At 39.5% G+C, this 17816-nt stretch overlaps 1 protein-coding gene across 3 annotated transcripts in view; it reads left to right on the top strand.

Moving 5' to 3' along the window:
• The window catches only part of LOC112109098 (TPR and ankyrin repeat-containing protein 1), an 80920-nt gene that overhangs the window by 9006 nt on the left and 54098 nt on the right, over positions 1-17816 (top strand). For all 3 annotated transcript variants that reach the window (XM_024203485.2, XM_024203487.2, XM_024203486.2), the window contains 5 exons: positions 5395-5529; positions 7209-7335; positions 9277-9427; positions 12552-12670; positions 13941-14024. In XM_024203485.2, coding sequence (XP_024059253.2) covers positions 5395-5529; positions 7209-7335; positions 9277-9427; positions 12552-12670; positions 13941-14024 — 616 coding nt within the window. The remainder of the gene's footprint in view (positions 1-5394; positions 5530-7208; positions 7336-9276; positions 9428-12551; positions 12671-13940; positions 14025-17816) is intronic.

Genomic DNA, 17816 nt, shown 5'->3' with positions numbered 1-17816 from the left:
GGCAGTAGCTGGGTCAACTGAAGAATTTTTCTGTTGATCTTGCTGTGTCTACCCTTGGGGTAAGGGCGACCTAACCATGGCACTCAGGCATGGAATTTTTCACAACCCTGAGCAACATAGCTAGGGGCGGTTTAATTTTTAAGTGTAGACCAGGCCTAAGTGCCAGCATTATGAGCCAGAATGTTGGAACATCACAGGTGCAAAAATAACAGTACATTCTGCAATTTTAAGATTTTTTTGCCATCTTTACCATTTAATGTGGAGCCAAATCACATTTTTTTAAAAAAGTTCTATTTTGTTTTCCGACTTTTCGCACACAACAACTATTTCAATGCAGGCTGAAAGCTTCTTTGTGCAGCATCCAGGGAACAAAGTGTAAAGGGCTGCAGCCTCCTTTGGGTGGCTTTTGGGACCTTTCAGTGCAACAATAACATTCGATGGGCCTGATGTTACTGCATTCCATCTGTCTGTGGAGAAGACTCCATCTTTCTGCCTGACAGCTGCAGTGTTTGCTTTCGGAAGGAAGAGAGGCTGCTTCTTTGGCAAATGTTCATGTAGCCTGTTGGAATGGGTTTATTTTCTTTCTCTCTGAATGCTGTTGAAGGTGTTGGCAGTCACTCTTCTACAGTTTAGTTGTTTGTGTTTTCTGCTGACGTGGTGATGTCTGTCTTCGAGGACGGGGTAAGAAGTTGCATTCTTTTTGCATGACAGGAAGGGTGACCACAAAGACTTCCGGATGATGAAATTCCACAGGCTGGGAGAGAGGCTTCTCGTTTCCCACCATTGCTGATAACGTTATCATCCAGATGTAAATAACACCCCTCCCCCCAAAAATCTTTCATTAAAAAAAAAAAAATACTTGTAGCCCTGCTGCCTGGATTTTGGAGGAAGTGACATGCCTTAGGGAGAAAAGGCCTTTTCTCCCTAGCAGCTGTTGCTATAAGGTGAAGCTTCTAGATGAACTTGCAACAGCAGCATTAAGTTAACCACATTACATAATGTAGATTGCTATTCTAGTTTTTCTCATTAAATAAGTAGCTTAACATATTGTTTGTCTTACAAAATGTATAACCCCAGAACATGCAGGCTCAACAATGTGTCTGGGCCTTTAACTTTCACATTTCCTGATTATCGGATCCAGTTCTCAGTATTGCTAACCCCAAACGTTCAAAAATCACAAGTCAGGCCTCCAAAAAATAAAGAAGATTGGCTTAAAGATGATGTTATTTAAAAAAAATTAATTGAGCCTTTAGGATTCACTCTGATCACAGTTTCAAGCTTTTCTCCACAACCACAATGCTCCCTCTCCACCTCCTCTTCCCCCCCCCCCAAAAAAAAAGAGAGAGAGAGAAAATTGGGACTTTCATGTAATCACATCTCCAGGAATTGGTGAAACACCAAATATCATGAGAGTCTCAACAGAATCCAAAGACTTGGCAACACTGAAGTCAATGGGAGCTTTGCCCTTTGATTCAGTAGGAATAGGATCAGACCTTAGTGATTTTACTATTGTATACAATACTTAGGTCCAGATCCTGTAAACACTTACACACATGCTTAATTTTGCTATAATGAGTAGTCCCATTGAGTTCATTGGGACTCTTCACAGTAGAAAAGTTAAGCCCATTCTTAATTATTTTCAGGATTAGGGTCTTGATATTACATTGATGTAGTTATTTGCATTCAATTATTCTGAAAGCATGGAGAAGGGTCTCTGTGGCTTCCCTGCCCCCAGACCTCTGTATTTCTGTGACTTAAGGAAGATTTCCACCCGGTGAGGGACTTGGTATTTCCCCAGCAGGAAAGCCAAGGCCTTTGGTTACTTATGGTTGTATGTTCTTATGGTTCTGATTTTGCCCATTTATGTTGCATGAAATAAATAATTGTGCTCATTCAAGCCAGAATAATAGATTATATCTTTGTTATGAACGCCTATGAATGGAGAGATGTTTAGCTTTCTTTGAGAGAGAATTAAGCTTCAGGAAGAAGTTAGAGCAATATGTTTTATGTAGCAATTGGCAGTTAGTTCAGTGGTTCTGTTTCAATAAGCACTCAGCTGTCAAATTTTGATATCCAAACCTCTTGGCTCTTGTGCCCAGCCTTGCTCCCAATGAAGTCAACAGCAATCATCCCATTGATTTCATCAGTATCTGTTTTAGGCCCTTGGCTGGCAAGGTCAAAAGAATAGGCTTTGCCACAAGCTTTTTAGTTCTGCTTCTGGTTGTGCTGGAGTACTGCATGAAGAGGCTCTCTTGCTGTATTTCATCACTACTGCTTCTGGACAGAATCAAGAAATGCAGGAGATCACAAAAATTAAAAACTGGCCAGAGGAAGTTGGTAAAATTATTGCAAATGCCAAACAATGGTTAATGTTGAGGAATACATTTTGGGTCAGCTGTACCGAGTAGATTGAAACCAGAGGGAGAGCTCTGATCTCCACACCTCCCCCTTCTCCAGCTGGGCTGATGAGAGTGAAGTCTCCATTTGCTTTTCCTGCAGGAAGGATAGTTGTGTTCCTCTCAGCCTCTTGACTTTAACTGGTCAGTCTCCCATTTTTTACATTTACTGTTTTTCTTTCTGGGGGAAGACATGAGCTTATCTGATTTCACTTATGCTGGGGTAAATCAGGAGTAACTTACAGTAGTGTAAAATGGTGCAAGTGAGATCAGAATTGGGTCCTACAGACCAGCATACTTCCTCTTTCATTTTCTTGTCTTGTGAAAAGAGGTTAAAATTTCTGGTGGTTTCTAAATTTGATCTTTCTTGTGATAAATGCTGTAATCATTATACTCATGTTTGGTTGTCGTCCCCCCCCCCTTTCTTTCTAATTGTATTTTATTAGAAAAATCAGTAACAAAAAGCAAACAAATGTTGTAACCAAAGATCTTTCACTATATTGTTCCATAACATGTCTGTGAAACTTGGTTGTAGTGTTGATTTTTATTTTAAACGGACCTAAAATAAATACTTAATATTACAATAAACAAATTTAATTCTGGGCAAAAGCCAGAGACCCCACCCTCACTACATTCTCCACCTTAATTCTTGAAAAAACAACAACAATCAAAGTCCACCCTTGATAAGATGAGCTATATCAAGCATTATATGTACTCTGATCAACACAGAACCAAACACACATGCACAATGCATATTAAGAAAACATCTCGGTAGCTGAACCTGTTTCAGGATATTTTTTTCTTCCTGTAATCATTTTTTACTTGCTCCTGATGTTAAAGGGATACACGTGGATTAAAAATCATAGATTAAAACTGAAAGAATTGAAAAAGTCTAAGGATTTTTTTGTAACATAGGTAAGAATTTGGTTTTTAAAATATTACTCGTTTTTATTATTTACACAGTTTATTGCTTTTTTTAATATTTTTTTTGCAGCTTGAGAAATGAAACTAAGGTTCCATCTTCACTATGAATGCATCTGTCTCTCTGATTTGTGTCTAAGGCTTTAGCATAATTCTAGGAACTTGGTTAGGTCCTATCCACTGCGTTTCCTTTGTCTAAAAAATCTGTTACCTTTTCAAAGAAGATCAGGTTGGTTTGGCATGATCTGCCTTTTGTAAAACCATGTTGTATTTTGTCCCAGTTACCATTGACCTCAATGTCCTTAACTACTTTCTCCTTCAAAAATTTTTCCAAGACTTTGCATACTACAGATGTCAAACTAACAGGCCTGTAGTTACCCAGATCACTTTTTTTTCCTTTCTTAAAAATAAGAACTATGTTAGCAATTCTCCAGTCATATGGTACAACCCCTGAGTTTACAGATTCATTTAAAAATTCTTGCTAATGGGCTTGCAATTTCATGTGCCAGTTCTTTTAATATTCTTGGATGAAGATTATCTGGACTCCCCGATTTAGTCCCATTAAGCTGTTCGAGTTTGGCTTCTACCTCGGATGTGGTAATATCTTACCTCCATATCTTCATTCCCATCTGTCATCCTGCCATTATCCCTAAGCTCCTCATTAAAGACTGAGGCAAAGTATTTGTTTAGATATTGGGCCATGCCTAGATTATCCTTAACCTCCACTCCATCCTCAGTGTTTTGTGGTCCCACTTCTTCTTTCTTTGTTTTCTTCTTATTTTATATGGCTATAGAAACTTTTACTATTGGTTTTAATTCCCTTTGCAAGGTCCAACTCTACATGGCTTTTGGCCTTTCTCACTTTATCCCTACATGTTCTGACCTCAATAAGGTAGCTTTCCTTGTTGATCCCTCCCATCTTCCACTCCTCGTAGGCTTTCTGCTTTTTCTTGATGCAAGATTTCCAAACTGATGGGAATGCTTAGCAACACTTTTTTGTTTATTGGTAGTTCATTCTTGGGAAAGGATTTTACTTGAAGCTTCAAAACTTGCTTTTCTCTTTCATTTTTGAGATTTTATTTTTTTGGAAGTAACATTTCTCAAAATAAATGTTTTTGGTTTTAATGCTTTTGAATCCCTTCTCCCCAAACATGTTGGATGTTGTGACTATTTTAATTTCTCTGTGTAAGTAATTTTGTTTTTGCAATTTAAATTGCAAAAATGATTTTGGTTCCTGTCATTGTCCCCTTTATGTTCCCTCGGCGTGTTTGATACCCCCTTTTCTTGTATCTTGTCTTAAATTAGATTTTGATCTCTTCAGAGCTGGGTATATCTCTTGTGTTTGTATGATAATGTTTTCAGGCTGTAGTCAGATTGTTATGCAGTTTTGCTGTGTAATTGTCTGCCTAACTGTATAACCAGAAAAGCTGGTCAAACCCCAGGAGAATTAACAGGTTTTTTGTTTTTTTTCAGAAATGTTTCCTGTTTTTTCAACCAACTAAAATTAAACTTTTAATTTGATTTTTTTTTTAAACCAATTCTGTAGTTGTCTCACGGTTTTTTCCAGATGTATGTATATGTGTGTGTCCATTTAAATAAATTAGTTTAAATACCATTTTTAAAAATAAGATTCCAACAAGATTTGAGAAATGTACCAAGCACCTACCAGCCAAAGGACTAAATCTGCTAGCCAAAGGTTGAGACAAACATTAAGAGGGTAAATTTCAAGTCAGTGCTGTGGTCCAAGTTCACCTCACCATCTTCAGCTGCTGGGATAGGAAAGATGGTTTTTATCTGTCCTGCTCCTAATGTCTGGTGGGAGGAGAAGTTGCTACGTAAAATGAGATTAAATTGGCTTCAGAACCAAAGTGAATAATTGTTGCAAAAGAGAATTTGGGTCTGATCCCAAGAACATCCATAATTTTCACTGAAGTCCTTACAAGCTGGTTATCACCTCTCAGGATTAGGTCCTTTATGAAGGAAACAGGCTTATTCTTGTGATTTTTTTGGGGGGGAAGGAGGAGCACCATAGCATAGAGCTTTCATTTGTTTGTTTTGTTTTTTCCCTTTCAACTAGCATGGATCCCATGGATTACGCAGAGTTTATGAAAAAAGCTGGAAATGAGAACTTTAAAAATGGAAATTATTTCTTGGCCATCAGAAACTACGATGAAGCCATACGTGTACTCTTTCAGTTATTCCAGTGGGGGATGTAAGTATTCAGCTAATGTATGACAGAGTAAATGATAAGAGAATTTTAAAGATAAGTGATCCAGCTATCTGAGAATAGCAGGAATCAGGAACTCTTGAGCTCTGTTTTCAAGCCCGATACTGACTCTTTTTTTTGTTTTTTGGCAAGCCACTTAACATCCCTGATTCATTGTTTTTCCCCATCTGTAAAATGGGCATGATACTAATCAAATTACCTGAACAAGCCCAAAATAAGTATTGAGAATTATTGTAAATTAAAATAAGGTTAATTCAAGCTTGAATTAAACTATTTACTGTGACTTACTTATTTTTCATTTTTTCTTTCACTCTGACTCTTTCTACTGACATTGGGCTAGACCAGCAGTTCTCGAACTTCATTACACCGTGACCCCCTTCTGATAAGAATTACTACACTACTCTAGGAGGGAGGACTGAAGCCTGAGCCCGCCCGAGCCCCGCCGCCCTGGACGGGATGGCCAAAGCCCAAGGGCTTCACCCCCCAGTAAGGGGCCTGTAACCTGAGCCCCACTGCCTAGGACTGAAGCCCTTGGGCTTAGGCTTCATCCCTGGACAGTTGGGCTCGGGCTTCAGCTTCAGCCCCGGGCCCCACAAGTCTAACATCAGTCGTGGTGACCCCATTGTAACGACCACTTTGGGAACTCCTGCTTTAAATCAAGGTTTAAGGACTTTAGTAACTCAGCCAGAAGTTACTATAGGAGTGGTTGGGCGAGGTTCTGAGGCTTGTAATGTGCAGGAGGTGAGACTAGATGATCATGATTGTCCCATCCGGTCTTAAAGTCTTCGAGTCTATCTGCTGTACTTATGCTCAAACACTGTAGTATCTCAGCCCCTCACACAAACTAATGAATTTATCATCTCACTATCCCTCTGAGGTAAAGAATGGAGGCATGGAGATTTTGTGACAAAGCCAGGATTGTATCTCAGCTCCTCCTCCGACCCAGTCCAATGCCTTGGTGTCTAGGTTCAGGATCTTTAGTATAAATTTTCCTAGATATTGTCTTGGTTTGGGTCAGATCCCCACCATTCAAATTATCAATATTCAAAAACCAAGTAAGAATTAAATTAATGTTCTTCCAGATCCTCATCTGGTATAAATTCGGCTTCCCTGGAGTTATGCCAGCTCACATCAGCCAAGGATTTAGCCCTGTATTTTTAGTTAGCGTTTCTTGGTTGCTGAAGCACATTTGCTCTCCTTACCACCTGCAGGTCACACCCCCAGTGTTCCACTCAGGCCTTGGGCCTGATCATGAACCCATCCAAATTGTTTAATTGAACCAATGTACTTTCAATATTTTCCTTCAGAGATTAAATGAAAAAAATAGAATGCAGTCATAAAATAGACTGTATTTAATGCATATCCCGAAAAGGGTGGGATAGAGTTATGGTGGCATGTATGAGCATAACTGTATTTCTTTACTTCACCTTGTAACATTAATGTTGTTTTAAAGTAGTATTTTTCCCTATGGAATATTGCTATAAGTTATGGAATTGTGTTAACTGAATTTGCAGGATCTTTATTTTCTTTCCAGAGGATATCTTTTTGTACCATAATTCTGTTTGGTGGAATAAATTGAAGAGTTTTGTCAAATTTTTGTTCACTATAAAGTACCATTTATCTCTTTAAAACTGATTAAACATTAATGTTGCTAATTTTTGTAGGGTTTCTCATAGAGATGTGGCTGTGTTATTGTGCAACAAATCAAATGCCTTTTACAGCCTTGGTAAGTGGGAAGAAGCATATCACTGTGCCAAGGAGAGCCTCCAGTGGGATTTGTCCTATGTTAAGGTACGGCACGTTTAATCCAACAGCTCAGCAATGCTTGCCAGCCTTATTATTCTAAACAAGATTCAAAATTAGTTTAAAAAAGATTAGTACACAAATACACCACCTTGTAAGAAAAATAATAGTAACTTCAGGGTCCCTAATCAGTAGCCAAATATATGTTTTGACATAAAAAAAATTACAATGGCAGTTGTATTTTGAATGACATGGAACTAGCTTACCATGAACCCAGGTATAATGAAACCATAATTAAGTGTTGTAGAATGAAATTCCCATGTTGTTTCATTGCACTATGCAAATTCCAATACAGCAAGCTGTCTTGTGAAAAATGATTTCACTATGACCCCAATTCAGTGAAGCAATTAAATGTATGCTTAAAGCCCTATGTCGAAGCCATTTAAATACTTCAACAGATACTGAAAAGTGGTACTAGATTTTTGACATAAGCACGTGTTCAAGAGTTTTGCTGCACTTGTGAGAGGGTTGAAATATATTTGATAGTTTTGTTCTTTGGTTATTTTTCAAAGTCTTGAATGAGAATTCTCTGCTTTCTTTCTAGACACTTTAATGACATTGATAATATGTGAAAGACAGGGATGAGCATTTCCAATGAGTCAGGTCCTAAGAAAATTGTGATTTTTACAGACCGTCTGGAAATTGTGAAATGAGCATAAAACTGTGTTTAGTCTCTCTTCCTCCCTCCTCCTCCTCCCCCCCCCCTTTCCCCAACAGTCTTGTGCTCGGTGTGGCTCATAGCATCATTTCAGAGCAGTAGTTTGACAGGACTTGGTGGCCGGTTTTATGCAAGGCTTGGTAGCCAGCACCGCTGCTACCTCAGCGGGGAGGTGGAGGCAATAGCAGATATCTGCGTGCAACAGTCTCATGTTTGGTGTGGCCTGTGGCCAATTTTATGCGAGGCCCAGTAGCCAGTTACACTGCCCCTTGGAACACATGCTGCAAATTGCACTGGGCATGAGACCAGCATGCACGGATGCCCACCTCTGCCTCTCCGCTGTTGGAAAAAATCTCAGCAGTCTGGGGGGAACTCGGCAGTTGATTTTTATGCGAAGGAATGCAACAGTGATCTCTCGTTGCATCTGAAGAAGTGGGTTTTTTACCCACGAAAGCTTATGCCCAAATAAATGTGTTAGTCTTTAAGGTGCCACCGGACTCCTCGTTGCTTTCGCTGACTGAATCCCATGCATATATTGTGAAATTCACTACTTGGCCTGTGACACTGCTGTGAATTTTATTTAAAAAAAAAATCTGTGATTTTTCTCGGGGCCCTACCAATGAGTGCCAATGTCATACACCTTTACCCCGATATAACGCTGTCCTTGGAAGCCAAAAAAATCTTACCGCATTATATCGAACTTGCTTTGATCTGCTGGAGTGCACAGCCCTGCCGCCCCAGAGCACTGCTTTATCGCGTTATATCCGAATTCGTATTATATCGGGTCGCGTTATATCGGGGTAGAGGTGTATTTATTCTTACAGAATTCTTTGAGTTTGAGTGTAACGAGCTGAGAGAATAGTATTAAAACTCACACATGAGGTACATTTTGGGGCATGATTAGTAATTTGGGACTAGAAAATGTTTAGCTTAATAATGAGGCTCTCTAAATAATTTTGTTTGCAAAAATATTTAATTTAATTTTCAAAAGATATTGGGCCTTCAGGAGACTAAAACATTATCATATTCAGATGCCCACAATATTTTACAGCTTTGTTCTGTAGATATGTGAGTAATTCTCTCAACTATTTAAAATGTTGATAACTTTGTATGCAGTTAGACCAGGTCCTGCAAGTCTTATTCAGGGCAAACGTCCCATAGTAAAGTTACTGATAGTTTTCTGTAGGGCTTTCAGAAATGAGCTCCTAATCTCCTAAAATTAGAAGTAACAAGATTTGATGACAATTTTGTTGTTGTGTTTTTCCCACTAGGGCTACTATAGATCTGGCTATTCACTGCTGCAGTTGTCGAGAACTCGTGATGCAGTTATTACATTTTCTCGTGGTTTGACTCTTCTGTGTGGTTCTATGGATCAATCTCAAATTGCTGATTTTATAGTTGGAATCTTCACAAGTGTTAACGGTAAATTGGAATGGAGGCTTGTATTTTATTTAGATTCATTTAATAGGAACAGGACAGTTGAGGGGCTTGTGTATGGGATTTGGAGCCATTCTTCCTGGAATAGTTAATTAGGTGTCTACCGACCAGGATCAGATTTGAAAATTATTAACATCTGATAGCTGTACAGTGGCCACTGTAAATTGGATGGATAGTCTTAATCCTGTTTATAGATGAGGAATATCCACATTCCCAAAACACCACCACTGCCACGCAGATGAATGAGTTGTCACACACAGGTGCCTCAGTTGTGTTACAGTTAGAACTGGTTGAAATTTTTCATTAAAAAAATGAAAAGTTGTGTGGAAGAGGAAAAACTTCATGAAACCATTTAAAGTTTTTTAAAAATTCCTGCTAATTGAAAAATTTTGACGGAAAATGTATACAAAAACAGTTCAGGTTGTTCCTTTGCCAAGTTTAGTCATTTGTTTGGTTCTTTTTTTAGTTTGTTGCCAGTTTTGATTGGTCACCTTAGCCACGTTGAGGGATTTATTCAAAATATAAAAATTTCCTTTTAAAAAAAGTTAGTTTTAAAAAAATGGAAAAATCGTTTGAAAATAATTCTGTAGATTATTTTTTTAAAAAAATCAGTCCATTTACAACACTATTGGAAGGAAAATGTTTTCAAATGGTTGGAAATTCCCATTATTTTAGTGGGAGAGTAACGGAGGAGAAGTGATAGCAGGTTTTAGCCAGCTCTAATTATAATATGATTTGGTTGGGCCTCAGAAAACTTGGCTAACCTGGGAGGCAGCACAAAGCTGGAGAAAAAGCAAATGTTGTACTGATTTTGCAATAAAAGAAAGAAGATTGATCCTGGCAATTGCCACTTTTTAACTTTAACTACCATCCCTAGTAAAACAATGGAACAGATATCAAGAGGAACAATCACAAAATGTTTAAAAAGGAAACACAGCCAAGAGCAGTATGAATCTTCCCAGGCAAACTTGCTTGCCTTTTTGGACAGAATTACAAAATTGGTGGATGTAAAGAATGCAGTAAGTTTTTAATTCAGAATGGCTTGGAACGAATACTGTCATGTGTATTAAAAACTGACCGAAAGACCTAGATCCAAAGCCCATTGAAAGGGAATCTTTCCATTAATTTAATGGGTCTTAGGGCTTAACAATATATGCAATGAATTTAACTAAGTGCAGTCTGGAGATTTAGGGCCTAATTTTTCTGAGGTTCTGAGCACCCACAGCTCCCACTGACGTCAGCTGGAGTTATGGTTGCTCAACAGTTGTAACATGGATTGTAGTATGGTTCAGTCTTAGCTAACGTCTCTATTAGTGACTGGGGGAAGGAATGACAGCATGTCAGTGAAATGTGCAGTTGCTACAAAAATGGGCTGAGTTGCAAACACAGGACAGAGAAAGTACCTGGAGAGTAAAAGAAATATGAGCAGAAAATCTCAAAATAAGATCAATATATAGTACATGTAAGCCAACACGTCCGGGGAAAAATAATTAGAAATGCTCACTCAGTGGGAAGCATTAATACTAAGAGACCTGCAGTGTCAGTGAGCAGCCAATTAGACTTGAGTTTACAATCTTTATCTGGTAGCAAAGCACCAGGTCAATTTTGGGCTGCATACTCTTAGTCCTCTACCCTACTGGCGTGACACACACACACAAACAAATTGTGACAAACTGAAGAGAATTTATAAATGAACATTACAAATGATTATGGAGCGGAGGTGACATGAACAATAAAAAGAACTGAACATGTATATCTTGGTCAAGCAAGACTTGTGGGGATATAAATTCTCCACATATATGAATGATGTAAGCACCAGGGAAGCAGAGTAATCATTTAATAATACTTAGCATTTTTACGGTATTTTCAAAGCACCATACATTAACTGATAAATTTATACAACATCCCTATCCCTTCTCCCCCCAGCATTTTACAGATGGGGAAGGTGAGACAGAAAGGTGAAGTGTCTTGCCTAAGGCCACAAAGAGTCAGGGAAGAGCCAAGCCTAGAACTTAGGACCAGCTGAATCATAATGCTGTACTGGTTTCTTCCAGCCCACGCACTTTCCTTGTCAGTGAGGCAGATCAAGGAATAGCTAGGAGTAATGAAGAAAGCGAACATTTTAGGCTTAACATCAGGAAAAACTTATAGTGAGATGTATTAAGTTGTGGAATACTCTCCCAGAGCAAATTATAGAAAGGCCTGTGATGTCAGCAGTGGGAAGAGGGGAAAAAAACACATGCAAAGGGATACTTGGCTTTTCCCATCCCACTAACTACTTATTTCTGTGGCAGAGTCAGACCCCTTTCTCCTAAGATCCTACATTCCCGCCTCCACTGTTGCTCAATGGTCTGGTTTACAAGCTTTGCCTGAGTCAGGGCCGGCTCTGGCTTTTTTGCCGCCCCAGGCAAAAAAGCCTCCGGCCGCCCCCCACCCCCCAGCAGGGGGGGGGGGGGGGGGGGCGGCCGGGGCCCCGGGGGGAGGGCGGCGAGCCCCGGCGGGGGCTCCACTCTCCCCCCGGCGGCCGGGGGGGAGGGCAGCCAGAGCGCCGGGGGTCGGGCGGCGAGCCCGGCCGTGGCCCCGCTCTCCCCGGCGGCCGGAGCGCCGCGCCGCCCCCCCTCCAGGTGCCGCCCCAAGCACAAGCTTGGTGGGCTGGTGCCTGGAGCCGGCCCTGGCCTGAGTGAGCCCAAGGGCATGCCATCTGGTTTCTGGCAATGCCTCTCTCTCACTTGCTTCGTGCACTCTCATTCCTGTTTTAGTCAGTTTGGTCACTTACATCAACTTCTCTGTTCATACACATAAGTAGAAAAACTGGTGGAAGGTTTTAGATTTTCTTGGGCTTCAGAGATTTTTCAAAAGCAAATGGTTAATTTCACATTGTTCGTGAAATCTGTGGCATCTTAAAATAATGCACCATTACTAATTATTGAGTAGACATCTTACAAGTATTAGTTGTGTGAATTGTATGTTCTAATTTAAAATGTTTCAATGTATTAATCACTACTGAAGAACTGACCATATGAAATGAATTGCAGTACTTGGAGAGCACAGCTTGTAAAAGTTGCATGTGCTAAACACTTTTCTTAAGCTTCTTTTTTTATTTTCTTAGGTGAAAAATATATAGCACCATATTTTCTTTCCATTTTCAAGAACATTTTGGATGAAAGATTTGATGCATTAGTTTGGCAGGTGGTAATAGAAAAATTAGCCAAGAAAGGAATGTGGCAGGTAAGTTTATTGCTGTGCCAGGAATATTAGTTAATCTGATTTTTTTTTCAATAATAAGCTTTAATTTTCTTAAATTGCTTTTAAAATCTGAAATTATTGTTCCCCTGTGCAAATATCTTGATTTTTAGAATTAGAAAAAATAGAAACTGAGTAGAAAATAGTTTCTAAAATTCTCATTCCCTTTTGAAAGGGACACAGTCAACTTCAAAAACTTATTTGTTTCTTTTTGTTTATTGTGGTTACAAGACACTTCAAATGACTAATCTAATCTCTGAAAGAGATGAGAGAAAAATATTTATCTTCATTTGCATTTATGGTCAGTCTTACTGTTTTTTTGGTATGACCAGTCAGTCTTCTGATTTGTATGGGTCTTTAACCCAGCAACAGAGAAATGGAGAACAAAAATAGGAATATATGATTGCTAAACCACAAAAACTAGCTAGAAAACTCACTAGCAGGTGATTAGTGTCTGAAATTAATTTGTCTCCCTTTTTTTTAACTGACCAGATTTGAAGTTGATAGTACTTCTTTAAATTCTGAATGATGTAATAACCATCTAGACAGATCATGTAATGCAGTGATACTCTGACTGAGGCTCGTGAGCTGCATGTGGCTCTTGGCAGCACGATATTAAAACACTGTGTGATATAATGATTAACCAGTCAGGATGCTTTTGCTATGTTGTTAACCAATTGTAGTTGATACAAGAATAATACTTGGTCAGTCATTTTGCTGTGAGAATGATATACATAAACTAAGTATTTCCCCTGTCATACTGCTTAAATATGAATATATAGCACTATAGTAAATGAAACAATGAAGTCACACTACTGTGGCTCTTTTGGGTAATGTTGATCGCTAATTTGGATTCTGAACTACTGAGGTCTGAGTAGCACTGTTTCCTGCTTCAGAGCACCAGCTGAATCTTAAGCAAACACATGTTGCCAGAGATATGCTTTTGTCACTGATGATGCAGGAGCATAAACACGATGGCAAATGCTGCAGCGCTGTAGTAACTTGTGCCTGATGAGAAGCTCAGGTGGGGAAAAGTGTTTAATTTGGCAAAGGATTTAATGAATGAGAAGAAAAAGGAAGCTTTAGTGTTTTGAGAATCTGTTAGGTTATCACAAATGATAGGCAGTAATAAAAAATTATATCTGTAGAGAGCACTGGTCAGATTTTTTCCCTTTAAAGTTTGTTTAAATGCATCAACAAACATTAAAATTAGTGTCTGAATGCTTGTAGGCTCATAAATATTTGTTTTTCCTAGTCCTTGATGTTGGTGGCAGCTGAGAGAGACAAGTTGCCGAGAAAGCTGAGAGTCACTCATTTATCACTGAAGGATCTTTTTGAGGTACTGTGCTGTCGCATGCATTTTATTTAACAAGATGACTGACTGTCTTTTTTCTTTTTTTTCACAGTTTTACTAAATGACTTAATATTCTGTAAATAAGAGTGAGCACAGATTAAACAAACATCAGTTTGTAAAAATATGTCATTAGTGCTGGCCAAAACATTTTGTCTGAAATTGTCCCCTTTTTTTCTCAAAAATTTTAGAATGTTTTCAATGAGCTGTATAATACACTAATTCTGTAACAAAAAATAGGAGTCTTGTTTGTATCAGCTTTGGTAACCAGCACTATACAATCAAGTTGCTAAATCAATTGTGAGAGTGTGGCAGCTGCCTTCACCCTCATATGACATCTCTATAGACTTCCTCTTCCCTTCCTTGTGAAATCCCACAGATTCTGCTGCATTTGAGGTCTTTCAAAGCTTTATTGCAGCAGGGAGGGTTTCTGCCTACATAAACTCTGCAGTCCTGATCCTGTTTTCGTTGACTTTAATGACCATTTTCCCATTGTCTTTAGCAGTGCAGGATCAGACCCTGTCCATAGGTTATCTCAGTTTCAAAGAAACCACAAGAGGGCATAATTTAACATCCCCTGTCATATGACAGGTGCTAATTAACGAGTTGCAATTGCAAAGGCAAAGCACGGGCTACAGAATCTGTTTTGAATTATGAAACTAGCCATCCATAGGTTTTCTTTGTTTTTTTTTTTTAACCTAAATCAGATCACTTATGTTTCATATAGCTGTTGTGTGCAAATTGTGCAATATGGTGTTAAGAGAGGATTAAAAACCTTCTGCTGTGGAATTGTACTGAACCTGCTGTTGATGTGAGTTTTTACAGTGCGCTTATGCTTAAAGTTCTCTTTGTACTGCTGTTAAATGCCTCATCTTCAGTGGTTTGAAATCAGATATTGAAAAGTATAAGAAAATATATAAATTAGGGGACTATAAAGTAAGCTCTGTACAGCTACATTTACTGGCTAAAAGTTTAACACTATAGTAGGGCGTATCTGATGGAATGTGACAGGTTGCCACATATCCTGTAATTCAACAGCACAGTTAGTATTTTTACTGTACATCTTTGAAACTGGGGCTGTTTTTTACTCCTATTGGTGGAAAGCTGTTCCATGGATGGTGCAGGGAAGAGGAGAAGCCCTGAGAAGGAAGGGAAGGCAAAACTAAATGTAAAGACATTTAACCACATTGGCTAATCGTAGCTTTTAGTTACCACAGAAAAAACTTGTCTGTATTTAATTAATGTGAATGGTGTAGAGGACTTTTATAAAAGGCCCATGATCTAGGAACCATACTTCTCAGATGGCTGAACTGAAGCCTACAGATACAGAGAGATGCTGGTAAACCTTATAAGGCTGTGTTCCTTACTAGCATGATGTGTACTATTATTTCATAATGACCATCATCATCATCATGTTCCTATTACGCCTCTGGCGTTTAGGGCAGCAATGAAGCTCCTCCACTCCTGTCTGTTTCTGGCAAGTCTTTCAATGGTTCACCAGCTGTGCCCCAGGTTTTTCAGTTCGGCTTCCACAGCAATTCACCATGTTGTTTTCGGGCAGCCTCGTTTTCGCCTGCCTCCATCTTATTGCTACTCTGGTGATGGAATCCGTTTCTATCCGAAGCACATGACTGATCCATCTCCAGCGCCTCCTGGCAATGATGGTGCTCAGATCCTCTTGGCTGCACTGTGTCAACAGATCTTGGTTTGAGATTGTTCTGGACCAAAAGATATGGAGGATTTTTCTGAGGCAGGTTATATGGAATTAGACATGTCATACTTTCTCATTCCCCAGCATTCTGCACTATAAAGTAGTGTTGAAAGTACGCAGCTCTGATAAATCTTGAGTTTGGTTTTGGTGTTGTATTTTGATGATTTCCAGAGTGCATTTAAGCTCCTGAAGGTGTTCCTGGCTTTACTGATTTTGTTCTGGATATCCTGGCTTGTTCCACCGTCCTGGCTGATGGTGCTGCCCAAGTATGTGAATGTTTCTACATTGGTGAGAACATAATCCTCTATCCGTACTGGTGATGGTGAGGCAGTATTAAAGGTCATGATATCTGTCTTATTGCGGTTGATTTTCAGTCCAGTTTGCTGTTTGAATGTGTTGAGTCGAGTTGTTTTTTCTTGTATATAGTGTTGGGTATGTGATAGGAGAGTGACATCATCTGCGAAGTCCAGGTCTTCAAGGGATGAGAAGAGTGTCCATTTAATGCCTCTTGGCATGTCTTCTGTTGTGTGGCACATTACCCAGTTGATGGCAATGTTGAAGAGGATTGCAGACATGACACACCCCTGACGTACTCCTGTTTCAAAACTGAGCTCACTGTGATTAACACTGCATGTAAAGTTGAAATAGATGCTTTTGATGACGTTATACAGAAAGGAATTCCATATGACTGCAGAATGTGCCATAGGCTGGTCCTGTGATGCTATCAAAAGCCTTCTCAAAGTCTATGAAATTTATGTAGAGTTGCCGTTGCCATTCTAAGCACTGTTCTATTATGTTTCGTAGAGTGAAGATCTGGTCTGTCCATCCACGCCCTTTCCGAAAACCAGCTTGCTCTTTTCTGAGAACGGTATCAACTGCCTCTGATATACCCTGGACTATAATCTTGCACAATACTTTGCTTGGCACAGATAAAAGTGCGATACCACACCAGTTACAGACACTGAGAGTTCCTTTCTTCAGTATCTTCACTATAACCCCATTGGTCCACTCATCTGGCACTTTCCCTTTCCCAGACTGATGTAAATAGAGGTGCCAGGATAGATGCGGCTAATTTAGGATTTACCTTGAACAATTCTGCATTCAAGTTATCCTTGCTAGGAGCTTTCCCATTTTTTAAGGATTTGATGGTTTGAATGATCTCTTCCTTAGTTGGGGTGTCTGTGTTGATATCAAGATCTTCTTCTGCCTCCTGGATGTTTCCGTCCTCTTTAGGTGGCTCCTGTTCAGCAATTCTTTGAAATGCTCTGTGCGTTTCTTGTTCTTTTTTGGTTGTTAGTAGGTGTCCTTGTTTGTTCCTGATGAGTGTTTGTTGGTGTCTGCCGTTTACCACTGATAAGCTGCGTCATTTTGTAGACGGTTCCTTGTTCACCACAAGCAGCTGCATCCTCTGCTTGTGTTGCCAGATTATCAATATAATGCCATTTGTCCACTCTCACAAGGCATTTGACCTCCCAGTGTGCCTTGCTATACTGCTCGTGGTATTTGTCCTTTAGCTTCTGGGATTTTGTGTCTAAAACTTTTTCCTTCAGGGCTTGTCTGGTTTCTATGGAGTTCCATGTGCTGCGTGTAATCCACTCCTTCCTTCTCTTCTGCCTGTAGCCTAGACAGGCTTCACCGCTCTGTTTATAAATTGCTGTTACTTTGTCCCACCTCTTGTTGAGCTCCTCATCTGCATTTCCCTCCTCTTCATCAAGGTCTGCAAGTGCTTGAAACCTGTTCTTTAACTGCCGAACGAAGGCTTTCTGTATTTCAAGGGACTTTAGCTTGTCGATATCATAACGTCCATGTCCTTTGTTTAGTGGACCCACACTTCTCAGTTTTAGCTTGATGAAGGCTGTCACGAGGTGGTAGTCACTGCCAACATCTGCACCCCTTCTCACTTTCACATCTGTCAGTGAGTATCGCCATTTGCCATTGATCATGATATGGTCAATCTGGTTCTTATCTCTGCTATTTGGAGAACACGGTGTCAGCTTGTGAATTTCATAATGGTCAAATAGGGTTCCGCCAATGACTAAGTCATTCATATTACAGAAATCAACAAGCCT

The sequence above is a fragment of the Terrapene carolina genome, unplaced genomic scaffold, assembly GCF_002925995.2.
Source record: "Terrapene carolina triunguis isolate 2854851 unplaced genomic scaffold, T_m_triunguis-2.0 Scaffold33715, whole genome shotgun sequence".
NCBI lineage: Eukaryota > Metazoa > Chordata > Testudines > Emydidae > Terrapene > Terrapene triunguis.
The sequence above is the reverse complement of the archived record's forward strand: the minus strand, read 5'-3'. Positions and strand labels throughout refer to the sequence as shown.